We start from the raw sequence: 25921 nt of genomic DNA on the forward strand, positions 1-25921 counted from the left end.
CTTCCGTTTCCTTTCAGCCAAGCGGGATTTGAATGACTCCCGCTTGGCTGAAAGGAAATAAAAGATCGCTCCGTAAGCCTGTTTGAAAGCAAACAACACCTACTGAAACTAAAACGAAAAATATTACAAGGCACGATCGCAAATTAAAACAACAGTAATATTGTTTTACTTTGTTTTGCTTTCTTTTTTTACCTGCGATCGAGTGCTCTCCTTTAGGGAGAAGGCGATGAGAATAAGGTGAAAGAAGGTAGCAAGAAACGTATAAAAGACTTGCGGTCCCGAAAGGTTAAGATTTATTTCGTTGGTTTTAGTTAAGGGCAATTATTTTGAAAGAAGTCGAGGGCGAGAAGCTATTCAAGCTTCATGAAAGATAGCCTCAACTACGAGATGAACATCATTGGTAAGGCATATCAATAACATCCGATATCATTATCTTGTTGAAACTTTTCACCGTATAATATCGATACCTTAACCATGAAGGAGTAGATAGTTCTTGTTGATCCATTTGTAAAACCCACAGGAAGAAAAATAAATGAGTTTTCAATTACTAGAAGTTCTTGTAAAAAATTTGGAATGATTTGTATCAGTTCAGAATTCGCCAGATGAAAAATAGACGCGGGGTCTACGAGACAATTATGTATGCAGTTTGGTCCGGTTATTTTAAACATCGCATTAAGACGGTCAGGGAGTAAATTAAAGATCCTCAGCAACCTTGTCTCAAGATTTCGAGGTTGCCTATATTTGGTGAAACGTCTTCAGTGTCAAGCTAAAAGTATTATGACTTAGTCGTTCTGGGATAAGAGCATCAGATCTCACTGTTATCTAAGTTCGACTTCCATCATCCAATCAGATCATCCCAACAGAAATAGCAGCTGCTCTTAGTGTCATTAAATCCGAACTCTGACCCATGAACGTTCTGCCATTACGGAAGCAATTGTGACAACCATTTATCTTTCATCTCCTTCAACTGCAATTTACGCTGCAAAGATGGTTGACACAATTTACATCGCTTTTGCCGTTGCGTCTGCGGTTATCTTTATTCCAGGTGTGGTTTTAAACTTCCTCATCTGCCTGGTGTTTTACAAAAACGAACAATTTCGCACTCCACCGAACGTGTTCATCGCAAGTGTCGCCGCAAGTGATCTGCTTTATTCAGCGACCACATTACCACTTCTCATTGTTACAAACGCCTATGGGAGATGGATTTATGGAGAAAAAGGTTGCAAAGCAGCTGCATTTATTACGGCTTTTTCAGGGCTGGTCTCAATGATGCATTTGGCAGCTGCTTCATACGAGCGATACACCGTTTTAGCGTTTCCTCTTACAAGCCGCACAACTATCACCTTTCAAAAAGCTGTCCGTATTTCAGTTGCACTATGGTCGTATTCCCTGTTCTGGAGTGTTATGCCCCTGTGTGGATGGTCAGGGTATGCACAGGAGGGTGTTGGCACAAGTTGTGCCTTGAGGTGGAGGTCGAGTCAAAAAATTGATTTGACCTTCAATATTTGCCTAATATTCGCCAGCTATCTATTGCCTGTGTGCGTAATGGGCTTTTCATATTTTAAATGCTGCAAAGAAATTGTTGCGGGAACAAGAAGGGCAAAAATCATTTGGGGAAAGTCGTCGAACTTCACAAGAAAAGCTACTGAAGTAAAACACAAGATGCTCATCCTTTTTGGAATAATGACCGTGGCATTTATCATGGCCTGGACTCCATATGCAACAGTTTCGCTTATATCGATGATTGGTGGACCCTACGTCATCAGTGACGTGACAGCATCTATCCCAGCATATCTTGCTAAATCATCATATTGTATCAACCCGATAATTTACGTTTTTCGGAACAAGAGATTGAGGCGGCAGATCAAATGCATTATACGGAGTGCGAGGTAGTGTAGTGACAATTAATCATTGGTTCGCATTTATTGGTAAGGCTGAAAGGTCTTTGGCACAGGTACAACAGCCCTAGGGCGATACCAAAATACCACTCGAAAGAAAATTTTAGAACAATCCCGACAAATAGGAGCCGCTGCCCCATGGTCGCCCTCCACATCCTCCCCCTATGTTCGGCAATGAAGAAGGATCATGCTGGTTTGATTGGTCCCGCATATAAGCACTAGAATAACCACAGCCTTACTGGAATTAACGTCCGCATGTTCCATTTTGAGCTAGAGGAAATTCTTTTGAGATTAAGGACAAGTACAGATATAATAATAATAATAATACTTTATTCTAATACATATATGTATACACGATACACGATGAATACACGACACATATTTGAAAAGGTGGACCGTGAGGTTATCCCTATAAAAGGTCCCCTAACTGAACTTTAAAAATATTAAAAAATATAAAAAACGCGCGTAAAAATCATTAGTGCAGGTACAAAATGGTACAGTAAGAATGATATTTAAAATGAAAATATATACAATTAAAATATGAGCTTCTGTGTCAATAAATCTTCATCCATCTTTTTAAGCCTTTTTTAAGTTTGTTTGCGCTAATTTCGTCAGTGAAGAGATGTTTTGACAAACCGTTCCAGTCTTTGACGATTCTCACGAAGAAGGAGTACTCAAGGGAGTTAACTTTAGCTAATTTAGTTTGTATTTTGTATGGATGGTTGGCTCTAGTTTTTTTACCTCTACAAAACTCGAAATAGTCATCAAAGTCTAGGCCTTTACATATGTGTCCCGTGTAAAGCTGCGGTGACTGGGTCTTTATCTGGCTTCAACACTTTCCAATGCGCCAATACAGATTAACATTTCGATTGAATCATCAAAGCAAAATGTGCCACGCACTGTTACAGTATGGTGACAACAGCTCGGACAAATTTACAAACTTTACCGTTGGGACAAAACTGAAAAACGTGTCTGTTTTTCGTCTCTCTTACTCTTACTCCTGTATGTTAGAGTCTAAAAGGACAAATATGCTTAGTTTCTTCCATCAGTTTGACGTGTTGTTGTACGGACTGTCGGCAAGTAGACTGGCAGCTAAACCGGACGGGAACTTTAAAGTTAAAATACAACAGGCCTTGTCACCTTATTTGCACACGGGCATAGCTTTATTTTTTTAACGTTTCGATCATTTTTAGACTGGAAAAAAAGAGATTATTAGTTTCAGGTAAGGTTAACCTACTTTGCTTGTACTGCAAGTGTTTGAAATCTAGGGAAGTATCTCAAAACACTGAATTAGTGAGCTCGGCTACAAGCACGACTTTGAATGGTGATATGCATGCTTTTTGACGTCTCCATTTAATGAAGGCCAACTTGTTTCACTCAATTTCAGTCCTATATGGATATTTTCCACATAAACAGGAAGTAATATGAAAAACAACTGTATTACATGAAAGTAGCGATCAATAAGCAATAGTATAATGCTGACAGACTTTCATCAGAAAATGAAACGCGCGTTATCTGCGGCTGTTTATGTCGTAAGATCAATAAACAATGTTGGATTAATGACGCTTTTAGACAAAACAATAAGGCAAACAGTCAACGAAGAGTGTATGAGGTCATAACCTTTTAACTCCGACAATAATTTATGGTGAGATGATCCGGCGGTCAAGTTACAATAAACAATAGAGCTTGCATGTTAATTTTTCGTTGTCATCGTCAACCGTCTTTTCAGCGCGAAGTCGCTCACAAGACTCCATAGTAATCCACCATTTGGACTGATTCTAGGTCACCTTTCCCCCCCTATAATAGATGTACTAACGGTAACGAAGAGTCATATTGAAATCTAACTCGTGAGAAATATTTAAGATATCTCTCTGAAATGCAGAATAAGATAAAGATAAGTTTACAACTTTTAATGAAAATTATCTGTCTCTATTAGAGACTAAAGCAGAGGAAGATAAGATACAAGCATTCCTAAACAAGGTTCATTTAATTCCGAAAGCATACTTCTTCACTGATTAAATCTGATCTTGTGCCCACCCACAAGAGAAAATTTGCGTAGCTCCTTCTATGTTTAATGGTCATGTTTGAAGATATGGAGGTCAGTGCTGTTTACACTTGCCTTGAGTCAGATATCACCAGCGAAACTTTATAGTAAGACAAAGATTTATTTTATCGAAGGTTATCGTTATCATTGTCTCACGGTAGGCGCACGTAGACTTAATCTTGAAGCATCATGCGAAAAAAATTACGGGCGTCCCGTAGCCTAGTCAACTGTTTTTGCGGTTCGTCTATGCATTTTCATTTTTGATCTGAAACGCGCCTATATGATGTCACATTGGAACTCAGTAATGAAATCTGTAAAGATAATAAAAACTTTACGCAGGCTAAAGTGGCTCATATTGTTTGTTAAACTCTCATGAAAATACGACTAATCACGACTACGACTACAATATATGTACAGTTTATACGATAATATGTAAGAAAGATAATAGAATATAATAAGCATGGAGGTTCATATAGCATTATGATCATAAAATGTAAGTGAAGAAAAGTACAGATTTATAGTAAACTTAGCTTTGCTATTTCAAAAACATAATTGACGAGTCGTTGGAAACTATAATAAAATCGGGAAAGCACTTAGAGAGCGAAGACACAGTTTAAGGGCTCGGAACTATTATTGCGTTCTTCAAATGCTGTAGTATTCTTGTCCCTGAAAACGAATCATTTCTCTTAAAGAGTGAGGCCTCCTCTCCTCGGGGCTTTAACCAATGCTAAGACGACAGAGGACTCTGGCGCCTTAGGATTTACTTAAGAGTCTTACACTTTCCCCTTACTGACGTTTGAGAATATGGTGCTAGGATGTTGTATCATCATAAATTACACTTTTTTTTCTTGAAAAATGGAGCCGTCTAAGACACCACAAGCCCCCCGCCACCCCCCCGTGTGTTCTTGGAAAAAACACCCCTCTTATGTAGTACCTCCCATCAGGGGGGAAGCAGCATTTTCCAGAAAAATAAAGAGGTAAGCTTTCACTAGCTTGTTATTGACATTTCAATTATTGTCAAAACGAGGTATCGGCTCTCGTGCGACTAAAGCCCCCCCTCTCTCTAACTTCGCCCTCGTATGTTGATTTTTTGCCTTTACAAAGCCAAAAAAAGATCATTATGTACACATCCCTAAATAAATTTACTTATCCAGTGACTTGAGTCTCTAACTCCAAGTCTCTTCCACTCTGCTTTCCTTTGCATCCGAGAAGATCTTTAAACGCCTTTCTATATTCCTTGTTAGTGAAATAATAAATGAAGGGATTCATGCAAGAATTGAAAAGCACAAGGACATTGAAAGCTTTGTGTAACGCGCTACCAATCTTTGTGATCCCAAAAGGACTCAGGGTATAAATGGTTTGAGCAGGCAAACCGCAGAATGTTAGAGCGACTGCTGCTAAAGTGCACATGCGCAGAAGAGCTTTTTGTACCTTGCGCTCGGTCTCAACAATGGCGCTTCGACTTAGGGAGGATGGGAGATGGACTGCTATATCAGCAATTGTAACCCATGTCAAGAGACACGGAATAAAAAAAGTAATTACACTGTACGTGACAATGAAAGCACGCGTTCCTTCCTTACCATACGGCGCTTTCTTCGTGACGCATTTCTCTCCAGAAAGGCTTATTTCGAAAAACTTATTCATCGAGAGAATGCAGGTTACAATAAACATAACGCTTACGTATATTAAAACACGTTTCCTGCTAAAGTGTGTCTCATATTTCATTGGTCTGAATACGCAAAACCATCGTTCAATGGCCAAACAGGCTACGAGAAGGATGGAGACCTTTCCCATGGCGAACAACAAATATCTGTTGCTGAGAAGTCGGCAGAAAACTTCACCTCCCGCTCCGTGGGGGACTGGGTAAGAAGACTTCAGGATGACGTAACCAGGGGTAGCGACGATAAAGATACCTGAAAGTTACCAGATAAATGAGGAGACATCATTTGTGAGCCATTACATTGTGATTACTATGTTAATAAACACGATTCCACAACTGATGGCTAATGAAATCATGAAAAGGTACCGCATGCTAAAAGACTGTACCGTGAAATTTTTAATCGGTCGAACTGTTAAGTGATTGACAAAATGGCTTTAGGCGGAGATCCGTGAAAAAGAATCTCTAAGGTGCATAGCTGACAACTGCAAAATAAGTCATTAAAAACTCTGCACTACAGATCTTTTGGCCCTTCTGGACAGGATTCAGTGAAAGGTGTGAAAATGCAACATATGTTTCATCTCTTTTTTTTCCAGCACATTAACATTTACTACTATTTAACAGAGATATATCAAGAACTATTTGGAAAACACGAGGCCATAGGGACACAGTTCTTCATTCTCCCTAAAAGTATCAAGTGAGTTAGTTACATGTTAAGAAAGACAACAGCCGTCGTTACCCCGGACAAGGGGTAGGGAGTGTCTAAAGACAAGGAGGCTTTTGAATAACGTAGTCTCTACCACGTAAACTTAATTCATAAACATGCTTAGCGGCTCTCATGTATTAAGCGCGAGTTTCTTACCCGAAGATCGCGCCCCTGAGATGCTACAATTCCGATGTCAAACCACATGTTCATGAAAACGTTAACGGAAACAACTGAAATGAAAGTTATGCCCTCTTTGATCAAAGATCAAAAATTGATACTCAATTAATTTGGCAGACATCATCAAAGTGAAAAATTGAGAATCAAGTACAGTTAATCTGTAGATGAACTTGCCATCTTTGTTATCCCTGCAACAATTTCGCTCATCCATTATCCTTAGAATTATTTTGGCAGCAATCCATTACATAAAAAAAATCTCCGAAAGAGCCTCGATGATAAGCTATCGAAGTTGTCGAGGGAGTGATTTGTGATTTATTCATTGAGCCTTCCGATGTAACATTTCAGTGATGTATAACCCCTTCTCCTTTAAGAAATACCAGAGGAAAAAATATATTTGTGCTTTATAGCTCAATGTTGACAAATCATCGGATTATGTACTGACCTGTCAACATATCCACGACGGCCAAATTAAACAACAAGATGTTATGAGCTTTCTTGAGCATGACAGGGTTTCTCAAAAGCATCACACAAAACAAAAGATTGAAGGTGGACGAAGTGGCTGCGATCAGGCTAAACGCGATCTGAAGTCCTACATGCGAATTCTCCGAATCTTTTAGTACTGTTGGGGTAGAAGAAGTGATGTTTTCCATCTCTCGTAAGCTGTAAAAGAATTCATCAAGATAAGCTGCTTACTTACAAGAGATTCATGTACCAAACACGACTCATTTACTTTTTCTTTCTTGTTTTGTGAAACGTTCTTGTTCAAACAAAACACAAAATTAATCTCGGTATATAATTAGATTATGACAACCAGTCGTCAATACACGGCTGTAAGAACAAGCAATCATTTTTTAATGGGACAATCGTGAAATTCCTTAGGGAAAATTAAGCTCTACCTTACTTTTCTCACCTAGGCCCCAGATCTCAACTACACCTAAACTCTGCTGTAATCATTCAGTACTGTAGTTTCCCAAACTTGCATGAAAGAGTGCTGTTTTAGTTTCTCAAGCTACTGGCCATAGAGAACATCTAGTATAGTAAAAATGCCAACATTGTTCTTTGTATAGGGTTGTGACACTGAAACTCATTTAGAAACTCCACAAGTGTGTCGTAAGGAAGATTATAATATTTCCACGAGCCTTCGTGGGGTAATAAATACTCCCTTGTAGGGGTTCAAACCTCAACAACTTCCGATTACACTGTTGGATGCCCTGCCAACTGAGTTAAGAGTTGAGGAACTTAACCGTTCTTTTTTAAGGTTTTCATATGACAAGCGTCTAGCATGTTACAAGGATCACTAATGTTAAGAGAGAGAGAGTGGGAAAGATGGCAGCATTTGAATTCTTGCGTCGAAGAAAGACAGATGATTATTTTTCACATGCATGGGACGAAGAAAGTCAGCTGTTGGTGATTCGAACCCCAGCTTGTTTTGATTTCGATATACGATTCTCTATAGGCTAAGCAACCGAGAACTCGTCAACACACATGGCTATTGTATGTTCAATAATTAGAACATGGATCATGAAAAATTTCCCTCTCACCTTGAAATCTTAACTGTGCAATTTTCCGATAACTTCAGAAACTATCTTTGGGACTGAGGAACACCGTATCTTCCCTTTTTGTTTCGTCTCACTAACGAAGGTCTCTAAAAAGTCTCCGTCTGAGATAAGAGGACGATTAGCAAGTAGTTGTTAGACATGCGAAGACTGAAGTACCCACCTCTAAAAAAAACTGAGAAAATGGATGGCTTCAAAGACACGCAATAAAAGAACCTAATTTACAACCCAGTCTCCTTCGATTCCAGACTCCTTCCTTACTTGCGTCATGAGTATCCCTTATACGACTTGACCTCTTGAATACCCTTGTATCCAAAACAAATTATGAAATGACCATCAAGCATTCGTACCTAGATCTCAAATTTCTGGAACAAATGATTTTAGGAAACGTTTTCCGATTATCTGAGGACTTTACAAGTTCCAAGACCAATGTCGGCTCATTTTGTGTTTTTTTTTTTCCTTTTTTTTTTTTTTGTCCTTACACGTGAACGTGATTTTATTTGTAGGATGAAGCCAGCCTACGATGCTTTAGACGTTAAACAGATAGAAGAAATTCTAGAAGTATTCCTTAAAACTCGCAACAGCTTCCGAAAGCTTCTCGTGTAATTACTGTTGGTCCTATCTTTGTTTGCAACAGTAAATTTGACGTCTGTTTATATTAAGCATGTGCAGATTTATTTAAATGACTGCACAAGTCTGTTGAAATGACATATGATATTCAAAAAGGCGGTAATTGATGAAAAGAGCTGCTTCCGTTTTGGACTGAACTACCTTGGACTGCCCAGGCAAAGCCATATGATCGCCTATTCATAGTTTCAGAGCTTACTGGACATCCAAAAGCTTACTGTGAAGCAGTAGTCGATTTTGCTTCGCGCTGTGAGATAAAAGCAGTCTCTATGAGGTGAGGCAAATTTGTTACGCATTTGATGAAAGAATAAATCAACGAAATCAAACCACAGCTATTTCATACTCGCAAAATATGGCCGATGAACGCCCTGAAATAAAACGGCATGCATGTCTCAAATCATAAAAAATGCTTTCCTAGGACAAGAAGATTCATTAAATCTGAGAAACAAAGGCTAGTTTGTTTCTGTTTTTTTTTACACCCCGGAGACAAGTCAATTGCAGTGCCCTCTCTCGACATCACGCAGAGATTATTGTACAAAGGTCTTGACAGGTAGATATTTCACCGATAACCCTGCTTAACCTCGTTGTTTGCACTGATTGTCATCCTAATCTTATATGGACTTTACGCTCTCTGAATAATTGTGTTCTTTTCCCCTTGATATGGGGGATTTTTGAATGAATCATTAAACTGTATTTAAAAACAGAGCAGAGAAGAATGGAATTACTCTTACATAACCTAAATACTTTCCAGTGGTCCCCTCCTCAAGTGTTGTTGCTGTTCAACAAGACAGTACGCACGTTCGTACAAGTATGTTGTTGTAAATTTACTTTGATCAGCATAATACCCTGTTTGATATAGAACATTTCCAAGCCAGGGTAGTTTGAGTACTCACTTTAACCAATCACATAGAGCAGCTAGGTAAGGAAAACTAGGAAAATTAGGAAAATGCTTAATCTTTCCAGCTTTGGAACTTGTGCCAAGTAAAGAAAACGTCGTCCATAAAAAGGAGTCTCCCTCGGAATATTTCGAAATCATCATCGTTGACATTCGGAGCAGGATTTAAAGCTCCCGAAGATAAATTTATTTTATTATTTTTTTAATTTATATTTTTTTTGCGATTTTGCCGTCCATTTACCCTTTAAGGTCCCTTGACGACAGGAAACAATTTTCATTAAGGTCAGTTTTTTATTGTATAAAGGGGTTAAGTTTTTAAAGAAACTGTGGTACTGCGTCAATCGCTTTGATGAAGGACTAACGCTTGAAACATCAGCTTTTAAACTCTTTACGGTGGCCAATTTACGTTATCAACTCTCTCTATATTACTAAATTATCATGTTTCATTGTATAGTCTGATCTAGTCTGGCTGAAGACAAGAACTGAATTAATTTACATCTACGTAGAGGACGAACTTCACATGGCTCGTCTGTATAAACATTATTTCAAAAACTGAACAATCATTTAGAAATCTCTAATTTAAAATGTTGTCCCAGGGTGAGACACTCAAAGACCAGATCTAGTGCGAGATTTTTCTACTCAGAATATCTTGTTGTTGCTTGATCTTTGCTTTCGAATAATCTCCACGCAATAAGCCAATAGCTAAAGGCAATTCCAATCGTATTGTTCTCTACTTACAAGTTTCAATCAACTGGGATTATTATTCGTATTTTCAATTTTATCTCCTTCTGTTCTTTTATAGGACAACTTTTTAAGGTTGAGGGTGTCACCCGAGCGCGTTTCGTTCCGAGAACTACTAGTAAATGAATCTTTGGGCCTCCGCACAATAGCAATCATGCGCCGACGTAACCTCTTGTACAGAAAAACATAAACAATAGGGTTATAACAGACTGATGACTTTGCAATATATGCCGGGATAGATGCTGTAACTTCGCCAATGACGTCAGGACCAGCGATCATTGCTACGAGAGACACAACTGCATACGGCGTCCAGGCCACAAGATATGCTACGGTCATTACCCCGAAGAGTATTACCATCTTTCGTTCCATTTCAAGGGCTTTCTTTGTGAAGGGCGATTTTTTTCCCCACGTCTTTTTTGCTCGTTTTGCCCCTTTGTTTATTTCTCGGCATGATTTGTAATAAGAAGCGATCATGATACTCACTGGTAACACATAACAAGCAAATATCAAACATATGTTGTACGACAAGTCCAAGTTGTCTCGAGATTTCCATCTTAATGAACAACTTGTGCCTACTCCTTCTGGTTCAAAACCCGACCATCCACACAAGGGCATCGTGGCCCAGAACAGAGCGTACAGCCACATAGCTACCGTAGCACGAATTGCTCTCCTACGTGTAAAAGTTTGCTGACTTTTATAAAGGAACACCAATGCAATGTATCTCTCGTATCCTGCAAGGGACAGGTTCATAATTGAAGTGAGACCACTCCACGTGGCAACAAAAGCTGTCGCTTTACATCCATAGTCTCCATAGATCCATCTGCCATGAAAGTTTGTGACAACTAAAAGCGGCAGAGAAGTAACACAGTATAACAAATCACCCAGAGCTACACTTGCAATAAAAATATTCGGGGCATTAAGAAGTTTTTTGGTTCTGTAAAACACCAAGCAAACGAGACTATTTAAAGAAGCGCCTATCACACAGATAACAGCAGCTAGCACGGCAAAAACCGCGAAGATTGTGGGTACCATGTTGTTTTTGGTCTCCAACGTCAACAAAGCCTTTAAGGTAGAGTGTCCCAGTTTGGAAGCGTCGGTTGATTTTAATATCAGTCGCTGTGAAGATGAAAAGAACACCGTTGTGGCCTTACAAAATGAAATATTAATGGTGAAAAAATTATCTTTACCATTCAGCCAATGCACGAACTATAAATTTTAGCGCTGAAAAAGAGAGACAGGCAGCCTGGATTTAAGGTCGGTGGTTTAAGCCAATTCTGAGGGACTTGCGCATTTATAGCAGTTTTTTAAGTGTTGTCTGAAGAATGAACGGGAAAACAAAACAAACCAAAATAGATTTACGAAAGTTTGACCTGCGGTGGGAGTGATTTGATAATATATAAAGCTCTTTAATTGAATTTTTATCTAACCTGTTATCTGGATCGTTATCGCCCGCGAAATCTGGTTGCTTCGTGTGAAAATGTAAAATAATCGAAAGTGATCTGTCTCAAGCCAATTTCGTTCACATTTAATCAAAAGCACCGACATGATTTTTCACGGCACTAATCTGTGATGCAGATGGAAACTTCAGGGCATGATTAGGCTATGGCTGTGTTGCGTTTGGCGGTTCATGGCACGATTGTTTATTGCACCTTTCTCAATGCTGCCTCAAGTTAGGTTGAAGAAAATTCATGACATTTCTCTCACGTTGAATGTAATTGTGAACTCTCCCAGTAGAAGTTACTCCAAAGTTATATCTTGCCAATTCGATCATCATAAGATTATAATTCGATACCTCTTTGGGTTACGAGCACCTAAATGAAGCAGTCAAATGCTATTTCTGAACAATATATTAAGCCACGAAATGAGAAGTGATATATTGCGCAGTTTTGGGTATGTTCGATATATTGTGCTTTTTATCAGTAGACAACATAAGGTAAAAGTCATCCATCAATTGCACAAGTACTGTGAATGGTTCCGTGCTACCTAAACAACTTCGACAACTCTGAAAACTGACACTATCAGGAGAGCCTTAGAATTACTTCATCTTTATGACCAGTCTAGACAAGACTTGACAAATAAATAATTGACTTCTTGATACCATGTCTCTTCTTAGCGGGAGTCCTTTAGGGAACAACCGTTTCTTTAAGTGTAAAAGGACCTAAAAGGACACTTATTAGCAGAGAAAATCGACTATTGTCCTTGGATTGTTTTATTGCAGAAGGGGAAAACATGAATGATTGGATGGATGGAAAGAGTTCGCCTGTCCGTTGTATGTTGTTTGTTTAGGCAAGTCACTAATGATGGACTAAAGGAAATTTGACCGATCAATGGAGGAATGGATGGATAATAGATGTAAAGAAAGGATGGAAGGATAGAAGGATAGAGGGATGGAAGGATGGAAGGATGGAAAGATAGAAAGATGGAAAGATGGAAGGATAGAAGAATGAAAGGATGGAAGAATGGAAAGAAATAAGTGAAAAAGTGAACTAAGGGGAATTTTAAATCACAGATGAAAAACAAAAGATTGGCAAACCACAACAAAGTGATGGTAGAAAATTTCGAAGTGAAGTTGTCTCTTTTACGGCCTACCTTTGATACTCTTGAAGAAATTCAAAACGAGTGTTGGCACAGAAGTTGCCGAGGAGTGATCGATTGTTCAGATGTAAAACGAATATTTTTTATCAGTTTTATCAGGCTGGTCGTGGTACATCTTTCAGTAAACTGAGGACCTACCATCGATCATATCAATTCAGCCAAGCTCTTCAACCAAGTATCAACAAGCCAAATGTACTCGACTCGAATTGGTTCGAATCTCGAAGGCTCTGACATTCTGACGACTAACATCAATCACCCTTGAACTTCGCCTTGGTTATCTGCGGGTGTTTCCGTCCAAATTATTCCATTCATTTGCAATATGGCTAGTCTCACCTTGGAGTTAAATATTTTTTCCTACACATTCAACTCGGTCCATCGATAACATATCAAAGCTGTTAACGGGATCCGTTGAGGTTTAGTCATTGTTCGTTTCCAGGTCATGTCTAAATGTAAATCACACCAACACTACAAAACAATTCGTTTTAAAAGTTTTACCCCCTGTTAATCAATTCGATTTCACATTCTAGGAATTGATGAATTGTGTTTTTTTTATGCGAGTCAGTTTTCATTTTTAAGAAACGTCTCGACAGATACATTGTGGTCAAGACAATTAGGAACCAAATTTGGTTTTCTCCTCTTGTGCATCAAATGTTTAGTTACCAAGAACAGTGGGAATTAAAGCCAGTCTTCGGCTCAGTTTTAACACTGTAAAATTCTAATGAAATTCAAATATATGTATCTTTTGTATACAATAAATGATTTTTATCGTTGACTTGTTTGCAATCTGCATTAAGATATGATTTGTAGATCTTTTTACAACGTAGAGAGCATCTTTCAGTGTTTTGAGGCAGTATAAAAATTGTCTCTGCCTGGTGGACGAAGTCGTGTGTCTCATCAAAGTATCCTATGAATTATTTAACCTCTGTGACGATAACCCCATTTACCACAACACTACCAAGTCAAGGAGTTGTGAAAATAATTAACATTTGTTTGATATTAAAGACAAAGCGTTTGTACCTTTTTTCTTAAATATTTGACTAGTTTCCCTCAGTTGGGAAAAAACAAACAGCCAAATAAATAAACAAAATCTGCTTTAGTATTTTTTAATTGACCACTCCCTGATGCTATTTTCCTCTCGAGGATAATATGGATGCAAACAATTATTGAAACAATTATAATTGGAAGCTGTAACTTGGTGAGACATTTTCCCAAGTTATGATTTTATGCCCAAATAACATCCTGTCAGCTGGTATTAGTGAGAAAAAAGATCACAGTATGTGATCAGAAAACGCCTCCGTGCTGTAACTTGGTGAAACATTTTCCCAAGTTATGATTCAATGCCCAAATAACATCCTGTCAGCTGGTAGTGGTCAGAGAAACGATCACAGCATGTGATCAGAAAATGTCTCGGTTTAATCAATATCTGGCGGGTGGTCAAATTTCGCCAAACCGTTCTCCAATTAGGGGCTATTTTTTCGGTTATTGCACTGTTGACCCTCTTCACATCGCGGTAGGTTTCACTTCGGCTTCCGATGAACAAAGAGAAAAATAAACAACCGTTACTTTACTTTAGTACCGTTTCATTAGGAAAGATCGTCAAATATTTAACAGTTTTAGCACATCTAATTTAAATCTGCCCTCTCAGCAACATTCGAAGTTGAATCTTTTCATCATGGAGTGACAAAGGAGTTTCTCATGCGCACAGATATTTAAAATGTTAGTTTAAGGGTGCTGATGTTAAAGAGATTATCAAGCTTTCGATTTTGTTCGTACTCCAGACAATGGAGTCCGAAGAATTAGAAAGATCAAAGATGAGAACTGCAAATTCCGAAAAACTTTAAGTACTTATGTAAATAGACGTGTTCATCCTTGCTCTCCGTAGCCTAAAAAGATTTAAAAAACGACAACATTGTGATTCATCACAATTCGCATCATAAAATATTGTACAAGTTATTTTTCTAAATATATTATTTTTATTCATGATACTTCTCTCCCTCTACGTCTCTGTAAATGATTCAGGAGGACAATTCGATTTTATCCAGGAACAATTTTACAATTGCCCCTAAAAATTGGCGCAAACTTTCGCGTAAAATATGAAATTAGTATTATCTTTACCGCGGCAATCCCATTCAAAGGGTACTTCAAATAAAAACCACTTTTGGAAGGTAGTATTTAGTAATCTTATACAGTATTCTAGCGATACGAAATACAAAACCCGTTAAAACTATTGATGTCATTGCGTACTAGTGCCCAGGTAAAGATGGTTACGTCAGTGCAGTTCCTTTCAACTAAGCGGTGCAATACAGTCAACCTTGAAAGGCTATATAAAGTTACAGATGTTAAGTAACACAATAATTCTACTGGTACGGTGTAAGTGAAAGTGGTTGATGAGCATTTCAACCACACACGGTCACCAAGTGGGTAAGATCAGAACAGCAGAAAAATGGAAAGCCACTCATTAGGTTACCTTTCTGGAAAAAATACTCCATAGAGTTCAAAAATTACAACTACCACAACAAAGGGACAAACTAAACAACAAAAATCCATCAAGGTGGGTAACCCCAATCGATTGGAAAGACTGATGACAAAGTAACTTCTTAAAGTAATACCACTGCACCATTACACCACTTTTCGCTAAACTAACAGGGATGCTCTGCACTGTTAGCATGCTTTTGGCCTATTTGTACAATTTATTTACAAAAAGGTTATTGGTCTCTTCAATTACGACATTTTGGTTATTAAATTAATATTAAAAATCCTATACTTAATTTAAGTTCCCATCTGTTCTCTAAACTTCAACTTCATAAAACTATCATGCGTTAACCGATACAAATATTTCTCAAAACTTTACGAACAGTTAGTTAAATACTGGGTGAATATGTATGACTGGGTTTTTGGGTCTGATTTAAATTTGTTTAAGTTAAGAGAAAATAGAACAAGAGCGACAGTGAACGTGATCAGCGATTGAATTATTTGTACATTTAGTTGAAATTAATGTAACTGTGTGCCACCCTCTCTTAGCTTTACAAACTGTTTTAAAATACAAAATATATAGTTTTTTTTCTACAAATTTTCTCCCTACTAAAATACCCTCTGTCATAAGTGATTGTTAATATCTGTAATATTAATTTAGGTGCGAAACATTTTTAAGCTGCGGATGCAACTAATTGACTTTCATTTTTCCTTGTTTCCCTAGCAACTGCTTCCATGGAAACGAATTGATTCGTTTCATTTGCTGGTGTTAAATGCTTCGTCGCTGGAACAGAGGGTAGCAATTGGTCCACTGGATCAAACATACTGTTTGTGGGACCATATTCCATGAACTCCTCTGAATCCAGATCATCGACAACTGACAGCAACACGCGGGAGCGTACTAAAAAAGTGTATAGAAATAGCATTGATAGGAAGATCTTTCCATAATGATTAGCCTAAATACCTTCTTATCATCGTACTCTGAACAAAGTTTTGATCGCGAAATCACCCGGTCTTCCAAATGCTGTTTTTTTTTTCAAGGAAATCATGCTTTAATTTTCAAAAGACTCACATGCTCACGATACTGTTATGTTAACATCACCGTTGCTCACCTGAAGGCGTGCTGTAATCGACTCCTCCCTTACTAACCGGACTAGTTAATGACGGCAGACTCAAGCCAGTGGTCGAAAGGGGGCTCCAGTTACCGAGAAATACGGCAAAGCAAAGCACTACAACCTACAGTATACACCAAAATATGAACTGTGTCAGAGAAGTCTCTTAAAATCATACTGTAGTTCTCTCCGGCCAGGCTAAATGAGCTAAACTACACGTACATGTGTGCGCGAATTCAAGCTCGACGCGGAAGCTTTTGTCTAGGTTTGATCGCTGTCAAGGTAGCGCATGAGGGCGTTTTCTAGAGTCAATATAATCCTACAGGTTGGTTAAAAAGAACCATGCAGATTAAATTGCGAGCGATTTAAGTAACAGGGATTACAGAAGACACGGTCAATTGTTTCCATCCAGAAGAATAGTAATCATAATTATCCAGAAAAACCTGAAAAACAATAAGGGTTCCCTGCGATGCACTACCACCCCTCTAAGTGAAGTGAGTAACAATATTCTTTGGTTATTTTCATGCTTCCAGAAGAGGTATGAAAAGGATTTTCTAAACAGAGGGAGACAGGCAGCCTATGGGGTTCTATGGGGTTGGGCGTAATTGGGGGGGGGGGGGGGGGGGTTGGGGGGTTGTTTGGGGAAGAATCTCAGACGGGCATCTCACGAGCATTTCGGGATATTCTATTTTCCCCCATAATTACAGGTATCTCTCCTTGACAAAGAAGCAAGTCTCTAGCTCCGAAGAATATTTATCTTAACTAGTCTCTAGAGAAAACAGGGCTAATCATTAGCTATTTAGATTTTAAGAATTGTATTTCTTTGGTACTACGATAACATAATACTAAATATTTAAAGGAAACAAACAAGTGTTGTTTCAGGAAAAAATGCATTAAATGGCATCACACAAGTACAATAAAATCTTACCATTAAACATGTACTAGTTTGAGTAGATCTAGCCGTGACGGCACGAGGAACTTTAGCTGCTATTAATGACTGAAGTTTTTGAAGTTGACTAATAAGTGATCTATTAGAAAGAAAAGGCAAACAAATGATAAACATAGATATCGTAACACCAACATTAAGATAGTGGCATCATAGCACACAGTATAAGTAAACAGATGTTACATTACCCGCAGGCTTTTCTGCCAACTTACCTGTTTGTAGTCTCTAACGTATCAACTTTTTTGCGAAGTTCTAAGTTTTCACTTGCACAGTTTTCTACTCTGTAGAGACAAAAAGGAAAGAAGAAACTTTGGTTTGTTGGTGATATTGTTAACCCTTTAATTACCAGAAGTTATTAACTGGTAACTTCTCCCTATAATATCCATACATTATCCAGCCACCAGGTAATAAGAATGCTCAAACTTCTCTTGATCTAACACCAAATTCTCATAACTTATTTAAAAGGAATAGTGTGCCAATCAGAGGGGAGAATTAACAATCAGATCTTGGGAGTTAAAGAGTAAGTAAGTAAACTAGTTAATACTACAATGACTGAAAAGGGATAGGCATTACACAGGTAAATTTTGCATCAACTAGTACAAAATGATGACCTCCTTAATTTTGTTTGCCTTTTACTCCTATTGCCCAGGAATGAATATTGTTCTGGCTACATATATTTATACAAGAGAATAAAGTTGTTTGTCACAGAAATAAGTGCAATCTGCATGATTTCCTGATTCAAAGAAACTAAGAAACCAATGAAAATGGTTTTCCCAAACAAACCTCTTTTCAAGTGTTTCCATGTACTCCTTCTTTTTACGTCGACTCTCTTGTGCAGAAATCTAAATATCAAATGACAATAAAAGTAGTTTAATGAGTTTAAACAGAAGAATATAAAAAACTAATCTGTTGGACAAAAAACACACCATATTAAACAACAAGGACATGTTGTGTATAACTGATGCTTGGATCACAAAGAGAATGATAATTGCAGGTCTTTCAAAAAGGTTAAAAAAACTACAAGTAATACAAATAAAATAACTAAAAAATCATATTTGACTCATGGATGCTAACAGGCAAACATCACATTTGGAAAGAAAGAAAAACTTACAAACACTTGGATAAAAATGAACATACCTTATTTTTGATTTTACGTCGAACTTTTTTCAAGGCTCTTTCTTCAACCTACCCCAATTTAAAACAAAAAATTTATTTTTAGAAATGTAAGAATAAAGCTCAGTTTTGTTGCTGGAAAGAGAGGGATGACCACGATGATAATAAAAAAAATGATCAACATAATATTGCTTAGGCAATGTGCATCTTTTAAATGTGATAATAATAAAAAAAAACCTATACGTACATGCAGGGCGTGAAATTGCAACTAATACGGGCGCCAATGCGACTAAATTTTTCCCTTTAGCGACCAAATCCTGAAAATTAGTCGCCAAATTGGCAACTAGAATGTTTCATCATAACCTTACCAAGAGATATCATGAATTAAAAAGATTTGCAAAGATAAATCCGCAGCAAACTTCCTCGTTAAGTTTGTTTCCAAAACACAGCACGTGCATCTCGATCGATAACTAGACGCCATCTTGAATTTAGGTGAGCTTGAGAGTTGTATATCATCCCTCCTAGTGTCCACTTTGTAGCGCGTTAAAGATCTTTCCCCTAACTTAATTTTGGAGGGTCTCTCTGGAACGCTGACAGCGTAAAAAAAAGGTTTTGTTTGTCTTTGAAAATGGCGACCAACTTTTTTTGAATTGGCTACCACTTTGAAGAATTTAGGAGCCAAGTGGCTATCAGAAAAAAAATTAATTTCATGCCCTGGCATGTAGTTTCTTCTTGCACTTTCCAATTCAGTAGAATAGAAAACCGAGTATTGAAAGGTATTAGAGGAAGTAAAAATTGACAAAATGATATGAAAGCAGTGAGGGGCTTATTTACAACCGTTCAATGAGAAATAAAAAGCCAGTAATTATTTTTCTTGTGGCTGCTGCTAAACTTTCACAAAAACTGTTTAGCATTATAAGTAGTATTATATTCTTCAACTGTAAAACTTAAAATACTTAAAGCAAGTACTAAAGTAACCTCTACAAAGTAAGTATATGCTGAACCTTGATGCATGTAAATAGCAATTTAAGTTTTTATTTAAGGGCAGATTACAGGAAGACTTTCTCTAAACCTAAAACTCAAATGGCTTTGTAGAGGAGGGGGGGGGGGGCTTCTTACAAGTAAATGTAGTTCATAGTTGGTACCTTTGTGAGGGGAAGACCAGTTGGTACTGGTAAACCCTCTGCTATAAGGGTCCTTCTCTCTTCATCTGTTAAATAAAAAGGTTGTTTTTCTTGGGAATGCTACAAAATGAACAGAAACAGGCATTCAAAAACACAGTGACTTTTATTACTGTAAAGCCAGCTCCATTCCCTTTGCTGTTTGATTAAAAAAATCTCAACAATACATTTCTATGTAGATAGATGAACCAAAGACAAAAAAAAAGTTTTGAAGTGACAGGTTTGAAAAAGCTGACGGACTTCACTAACAATATTTATAACAATAATTATGAAAATAACTATAATAATACTTGGAAATTAACGTACTGAATAAGATGTAAAAGAACATTGTACATGCATGTGCATGTGAAAATGAAGCATGGAAAATTGGTCTTTCAATCAACATTTTGTAGATATACATTGTACCATGACCTCCAAATAACAAATACAGGATAAAAATGATTTTTATTACATGAATAATGCATTGCCCCATTTGGCTTCAAAATTTTAAAATAATTCACCAGATAAAGACTAAATTGAGTAATTATGAAAATGAATTTATTAACCCTTTCCTTTATTCTCGTAACCTCAATGTAAGAAATTAAATGCTGGTCACTTGTTGGGCTTAAAGGGTTAACTCCTAAGATCTGATTGTTAATTTTCTCCTTTTGCTGCTAACACATTTCTTTGTTAATCAGTTCTGAGAATTTGGTGTTAGATTAAGATAACAATATCTACCTGATAAGTTTGAGTGTTCTTGTTATCTGCTTGTTTGATAATGTATGAATATCACAGGGAGAAGTTACATGTTACTCACTTCTGGGAGGTAAAGGGTTAAAGTGGTTTTAGTAATAATGATTATGCTCTTACATGTACATGTGAAGTTCCACTTTTTTATGTGAAAAATGAGTTTGAAGGTGTACCTGAATAATAGGTGATGTTGTTTCTCCTGTGCTGGATCTTGACATATCACAATCATCTATGATATGAGGTGGTGTGTTTGCTGTGGATTGAGGGGAGCGAGAACCAGAGTCATAACCTGTAAGGAGAATTATCAAAACCTTAACAAGCTATATAACCAGAAATCTATTACTAACAGAACCTTAGTTCTAAGCTAAAAACAGCACAGTTCAAGAGAAAAGCTTCCTGTTATACAGATGTAAATTAAAATTATTGTAGAAAACAAAAACACGTTGCAGAGAAGAAATTGTTAGTCATATATAATGCATATACATTTTAAATGACCAAAAAGAAGACAAGAAAAATGGAAAGACATGGTTCCTAAGGCAACATGTTCTCATTCTGACAACCATTTTTTTTTTTGTGATGAATGTGTGACAGTCTTCTTCCCAGCTTCCACAAGAACAAAAAAAAGGGGGAGAGAAGAAAAAAACTTTTATTTTTTTCCATATTCCAGGGTTCAAAACTTCATTACTATTCTACAGAAATAGATGAGATGACATCAACCAGACATAAGTAATGTTTAGTTTAACCCTTTAATCTCTAACATCAGTAGGCATATTCTCCATACTGTTTTCTAGACATTTCCTATGGTATCGACAAGGAGAATTTGTTTAACAATCAAGAGCTCCTATAGTTGATCATTTCCTTTATTCTCCTGGCCTTGATGAATGATTCAGGGGTGATATTTTAAGGAGAAATTAGATGCTAGTCACTCTCAAGGGTTAAGGTTTAAGGGTTAAGGTTTAAGGGTTAAGAAAGGGAAGAAATCTAAATATAAATAATTATTCATACAGTTAAAAGTGCTTGGTATTTTAAGGTACAAATGACAGTTAAAAGAAAAGAAAAAAAAGATGGCAGAATCACACACAGTTCAACATTTAACAAAATTATTATGGTACTAGATGTGTCTATCCTTTATGCAAAAACTATTTTGACAACATTCTTTAAAAAATCTTTTTTTCAAATCTGTTTTGTTTAATCACATAAATGGTTAACAGTCAAAAATGAATAGGTTACATGATGTGATCATAGTTAACTCTAGGCAGAATGATCTGTTCAGTAGACAACTTCTTTCCTTTAGTGTCTCACAAAGTTTAATAAATTTTACTTGTGTCAACATGCTTACATTTATTGATATAACCAGAAGAATTGTAGGAAAATTGTTAACAAGAATGAAACAAGCTTAAAAGTTAAATACATCATCTTTGATTACTCAGCTTCTGTTTTATTAATTAAAAGTAGACTGAATTTTAATCAAACTAGAGCCAAGCAGAAAATGATTTTTTTCTTAAAGAATGATTTCATCTACTCAGTTATTGAAGCTACTTTTTCAATGTTAAAAAAATGTTTCTTGTTCTTTTTTGTAGCTCCTAACCATTAAAACAGACTGATACAACATTCAGCTGTACCTTAAAAGACGTTTTCCTTTATCAATATGTGCCTAAATGTAAATTCAAAGGACAAAAAAAGCATGACTTTCTAGAACAAAGAGAACACCTAGAAAAACAGTCCTCTGCTTGGTTTTTACAGTCTGATAAGAAATTCTTCCCACTTTAGTTTAATGTCAGCTTAATGAATGCTTACTGTAAGGTCTACATGCTCTGAGAGTCGCAAATTCTGATTGGACAGGCAGCGTAGGGTTAAAATAACCATCACCAGAAGCTGAATAAAGAAAGTACATGTAAGAGATGGTTTGCTGAGTGTCAAAACATTTACAGTTGTAAGGTACATTTATGTTTTCATGGTAAGAAATGTGTACTGTCACATCATTACAGCTGTAAGAAAAAATTTAAAAAGGACAAAATTTTGGTCTGATTCCCAATATACAGTGATGATTTTGTTGCCATAACTACTATTCATTCTAGAAAAGCCTTAAGAAGCTTGCCGGAAAAGATTGTTGTCCTCTGCCCACCAATTTTAATTACCGTGGCAAGACCACAAAAGTCAAAGACTACTGTTAACAAGAGACATTGTTACTTTAATTTTGGGGGTAAAATGTAGAAATCCATGAACACTTCATTGACTTGCTTCTCAACTCTTATGAATAAGGTAAGGACAAGTTTAGAGAGGTAAAAGAACAATTATTGTCACAAAAAAGGAAAGCAGAGCTAGAAGTCACTAGGGAGTGTTCAAATCAACAGCACTATACTACAACACGACAGGTAAATTAAAAGTACACATACACATCTACAGTAACAAAGTTTGTCAGATGGATGCCACTTTTTTAGTCATCTTCAAAGATCTTTAAATGATTTAATTCAGTTTTGAGAAGGGGGAGGGACACCAACTTCTTAATTTGAAAGTGATTGGCATGCTTCTGAGGGACTGACACTGTTTCTGTATTTGTTCTAAACTGCTTAAGCAATGAGCAAATAAGCAAATTATTTTGTCCAAAAGTAAAACCTTCTATTTCTTAACAGCTACTTTCAAAACAATTTTGGTCCCAGTCAAAGCAATCTTGGATTTTGCTCCTCCTTGCTTCCCATAAAAAGGCTACCCTCAAATAATGTAAAATGTTTTAAGGGATGAGTTTTAAGCTTTATCAGAAAAATGTTTACCCTTTATCAAACCAAAATATTCATTTTGAAAAAAAAATTATTTCTTTTCCATTTTTTCTCACTGTGAAAGTCAAAGAGAAAATTTACGGTGACCGAAATCACTTAGTTGCAAAATGCTTTTAACAACGATTAGAGTCCAGCATAATGTTAATAGATGTAGGACACAGCTTAAATTTACACAGCTGGTACTAAATTAAGCTTTAGTTCTAAGTAAAGATGGCACGAGGTAGTAAATGAGTAAGAACTGCATAAATCTCACACCAGAGTGAACAAAGAAAAGGAGAGAACCTTCGGACAAAAAGTAGAACACCGACAGAATCGCCTAGATCAAATGTCTAGACCAAGCATTAATTTTTTTGAGGTCTGAACCTTATATCACAGACATCATATATGATATGAGTCAGAGAACCAAATAAAAAATAAATATCAAAATCACGGTTTTCCAAACAAACCAGATCTCTTACCTATGAATTTTTACAATAAAATTGAACGTAACTAGGAAAAGGTTTCGTAATTCACGAGAGACATTTCTGTTCCCATGGAATTTGAAGCACCCATGAAAAAAGTCTCAGTGATGGTGATATCGAAGAGAAATAAAAAAATAGGTCAGGGATTGACGAAAACACAGTTTGAAAGATTCATTTGGATAATACAAAATAACCTTGTTTGGTGGAATCTCTGACATGGCTTAACTTGATACAATCTATCTGCATCTCGTAGTTCAAAGATCATTCTTCAGACAAGAAATAAAGCTGTAAGCTTACCTGCTGAATCGCTCATGTCTTAGAAATTCAAGCCCTGTTTTGTTTATATGGTCATATTTGAGAGGGTAGGAAAAACTAAACCGTTCTTTTTTTTTGACATTACACCAATTTCCGGAAACAAGAGAGGCGCTTTCCTCGCCCCTTGCTAAGGGAAGTCACACAAACTTGAGTCATGTGAGAAACAAAGGGGTCCGTATTTACCAACACCAGATAAAATTTTAATGTCTTCCTCATGGTTTAAGACCCATTTGTTGTTTACAACGCCAGTATAAGTCACTTAGAAAAGAAAATCATACAATGAAAGACAGAAGGAACGGAAGTGCTTCAAGGCTCGGAAAGTTCCGTTTCGTGACTTACCAGATTCACTGTCAATGCGTTCGGAGTCGTTTTCAGAATTAGGCGAGTCTGGTAAACTTTTTGGTCCGTCATTCGCCTCGAACATTTTAAGCTCTGCCGGTTCTAATCGACTGTTTATCTGTGGTGCAAAATTTTCTTGGGGTTCGAAAAAAGCGTCTCTGCCAAACAGATGTGGTTTAACATCGGTTTCCAGCGGTGAAGAATCTATCGAGGCGGGTGAAAGAGGCTTGTAGTCTGGTGTGTGCGGAGCTGAAGGCGTTGAGCAATACAGCGACTCGTTGGAGCATTCCTCTGGCAGGCTAGGCATTGTATCCATACTTAGGCCATTCAAACTTAGATAATGTGATTTCCCAAGCGAGTTGTATGATAAACTACTTGATGTGTACTCTGGTAGAGTGTTGTTGTAGTTCAAAGTCGAGTCGCTACAGGAAGAAACCTCGTCAAAAAATCCTGATAGCCAGTCCACGGGAACTTCTTCAGAGAGGTGGTGCTGCACAGAGAAAGCAGGAAATGTCAGTAAAAGCAGACAAATGAAATTTCTATAAAGACAGTAATTTGAGTGGTTTTACTACAAGGCGTATGAATGGAATCTGCACTCACCACTGAATGGAAGCTTGTGTCGTGAAAATCATCTGACATCATGTTGTCGAATATCCCGTGTTCGGACGAAAAAGGCTCGTCAAATCCCGGCTCCTTCTTTACTATACTTAAATCTAAAGAGGAATGCTCCATGACGAGAAAATACTGTGAGAGGAATACACGGAAACCAACGAACTACCGTCCCACAGCAGTCATTGAATTTTATGTGACCGGTCTATTGTTCGCACACGAAAGAGAGCACCACTTATTGTGAAATAATTATCATCATTGACCAATTGGAGGCTGTAAACTCACATATTATAACCCAAATTTGGAAAGATGAAAATATATTATCATAATTAAACCAACATAATTTCCGTCGCACAGGTGATTTCTTGAACTTGCTGGTATGTCCGTAAAATGACAGTAGGCGAAGACGCTCAGGATTGGTCGGTCGACTTTGCAAATATTCAATCATTTAACAATTGCTCCTTTCAAAATGTAGACAGACAAAAACATTGCTAAAACGGAGAGTTCGTATCTACGAAACGTTTCACCAAAATAAAATAACAATAGCTAAATAAGTCAATTTTTCTTTTCCATAGAAACTCTGCTCACTTGGTCGACGGGCACAGATGAAAATAGCATTCGAAATAATTTTATTAATTTCTTAGAATTGCAAACTCCTAAATTTTTCACTCACATTTCTTTTGAATAGGAAGGGGTAACTAAGGTAGAGAGATTTACTTTTATTACCGAATGGTTTTAATTGAATCTGATGACATGGAGGGTTGATATTGCATGGTATTTCTAATAGGAGAGATCAAAACATTACAAAAATACAATATAATATAATCGAAGACGAAAATCAAATGCAAAATAAGTGGGCGTTTAGTATGGGGCTTCTTGCGTAATAAGACTAAAGTGACCTTCGCTCTATCAATACACTAAAACGGAACTCGGTTGTGGTCTATCCGCTCGGTCGGAGAAACGAACTCTCA

At 37.1% G+C, this 25921-nt stretch overlaps 4 protein-coding genes across 6 annotated transcripts; 1 reads left to right on the plus strand and 3 right to left on the minus strand.

Moving 5' to 3' along the window:
* Positions 1–987: 987 nt before the first annotated feature.
* LOC131788876 (melanopsin-like) lies at positions 988–2009 on the plus strand. The gene has a single exon (XM_059105973.2). It carries the CDS (start codon positions 988–990, stop codon positions 1891–1893), a length of 906 nt encoding a protein of 301 aa, XP_058961956.1. The 3' UTR covers positions 1894–2009.
* Positions 2010–3847: 1838 nt separating this feature from the next.
* Positions 3848–8264, minus strand: LOC131788789 (galanin receptor 2a). 2 transcript variants are annotated; one of them, XM_059105884.2, is made up of 3 exons: positions 8024–8264; positions 6925–7142; positions 3848–5855 (listed from the first exon to the last, which is right to left on the minus strand). In XM_059105884.2, the coding sequence occupies exons 2-3, from the start codon at positions 7130–7132 to the stop codon at positions 5089–5091; spliced, it is 975 nt and encodes a 324-aa protein (XP_058961867.2). In that variant the 5' UTR covers positions 7133–7142; positions 8024–8264; the 3' UTR covers positions 3848–5088. The 2 variants fall into 2 exon arrangements, with proteins under 2 accessions (XP_058961867.2, XP_058961868.2); XM_059105885.2 differs by lacking the exon at positions 8024–8264 and adding an exon at positions 7393–7572.
* Positions 8265–10091: 1827 nt separating this feature from the next.
* LOC131788874 (rhodopsin, G0-coupled-like) lies at positions 10092–11556 on the minus strand. Its single transcript, XM_059105972.2, has 2 exons — positions 11489–11556; positions 10092–11417 (listed from the first exon to the last, which is right to left on the minus strand). The coding sequence occupies exons 1-2, from the start codon at positions 11489–11491 to the stop codon at positions 10308–10310; spliced, it is 1113 nt and encodes a 370-aa protein (XP_058961955.2). The 5' UTR covers positions 11492–11556; the 3' UTR covers positions 10092–10307.
* Positions 11557–14498: 2942 nt separating this feature from the next.
* On the minus strand, positions 14499–25161 carry LOC131788793 (cyclic AMP-responsive element-binding protein 3-like protein 2). Of its 2 annotated transcripts, XM_059105890.2 has the most exons (11): positions 24942–25161; positions 24342–24831; positions 22247–22324; positions 20623–20738; positions 19685–19783; positions 18564–18611; positions 18210–18268; positions 17639–17707; positions 17409–17508; positions 16481–16604; positions 14499–16269 (listed from the first exon to the last, which is right to left on the minus strand). In XM_059105890.2, exons 1-11 carry the CDS (start codon positions 25071–25073, stop codon positions 16043–16045), a joined length of 1542 nt encoding a protein of 513 aa, XP_058961873.1. In that variant the 5' UTR covers positions 25074–25161; the 3' UTR covers positions 14499–16042. The 2 variants fall into 2 exon arrangements, with proteins under 2 accessions (XP_058961873.1, XP_058961874.1); XM_059105891.2 differs by lacking the exon at positions 22247–22324 and having other exon boundaries at positions 14503–16269; positions 24942–25160.
* Positions 25162–25921: the final 760 nt, after the last annotated feature.

The sequence above is a fragment of the Pocillopora verrucosa genome, chromosome 1 (genome assembly GCF_036669915.1).
Source record: "Pocillopora verrucosa isolate sample1 chromosome 1, ASM3666991v2, whole genome shotgun sequence".
NCBI classification, from domain to species: domain Eukaryota; kingdom Metazoa; phylum Cnidaria; class Anthozoa; order Scleractinia; family Pocilloporidae; genus Pocillopora; species Pocillopora verrucosa.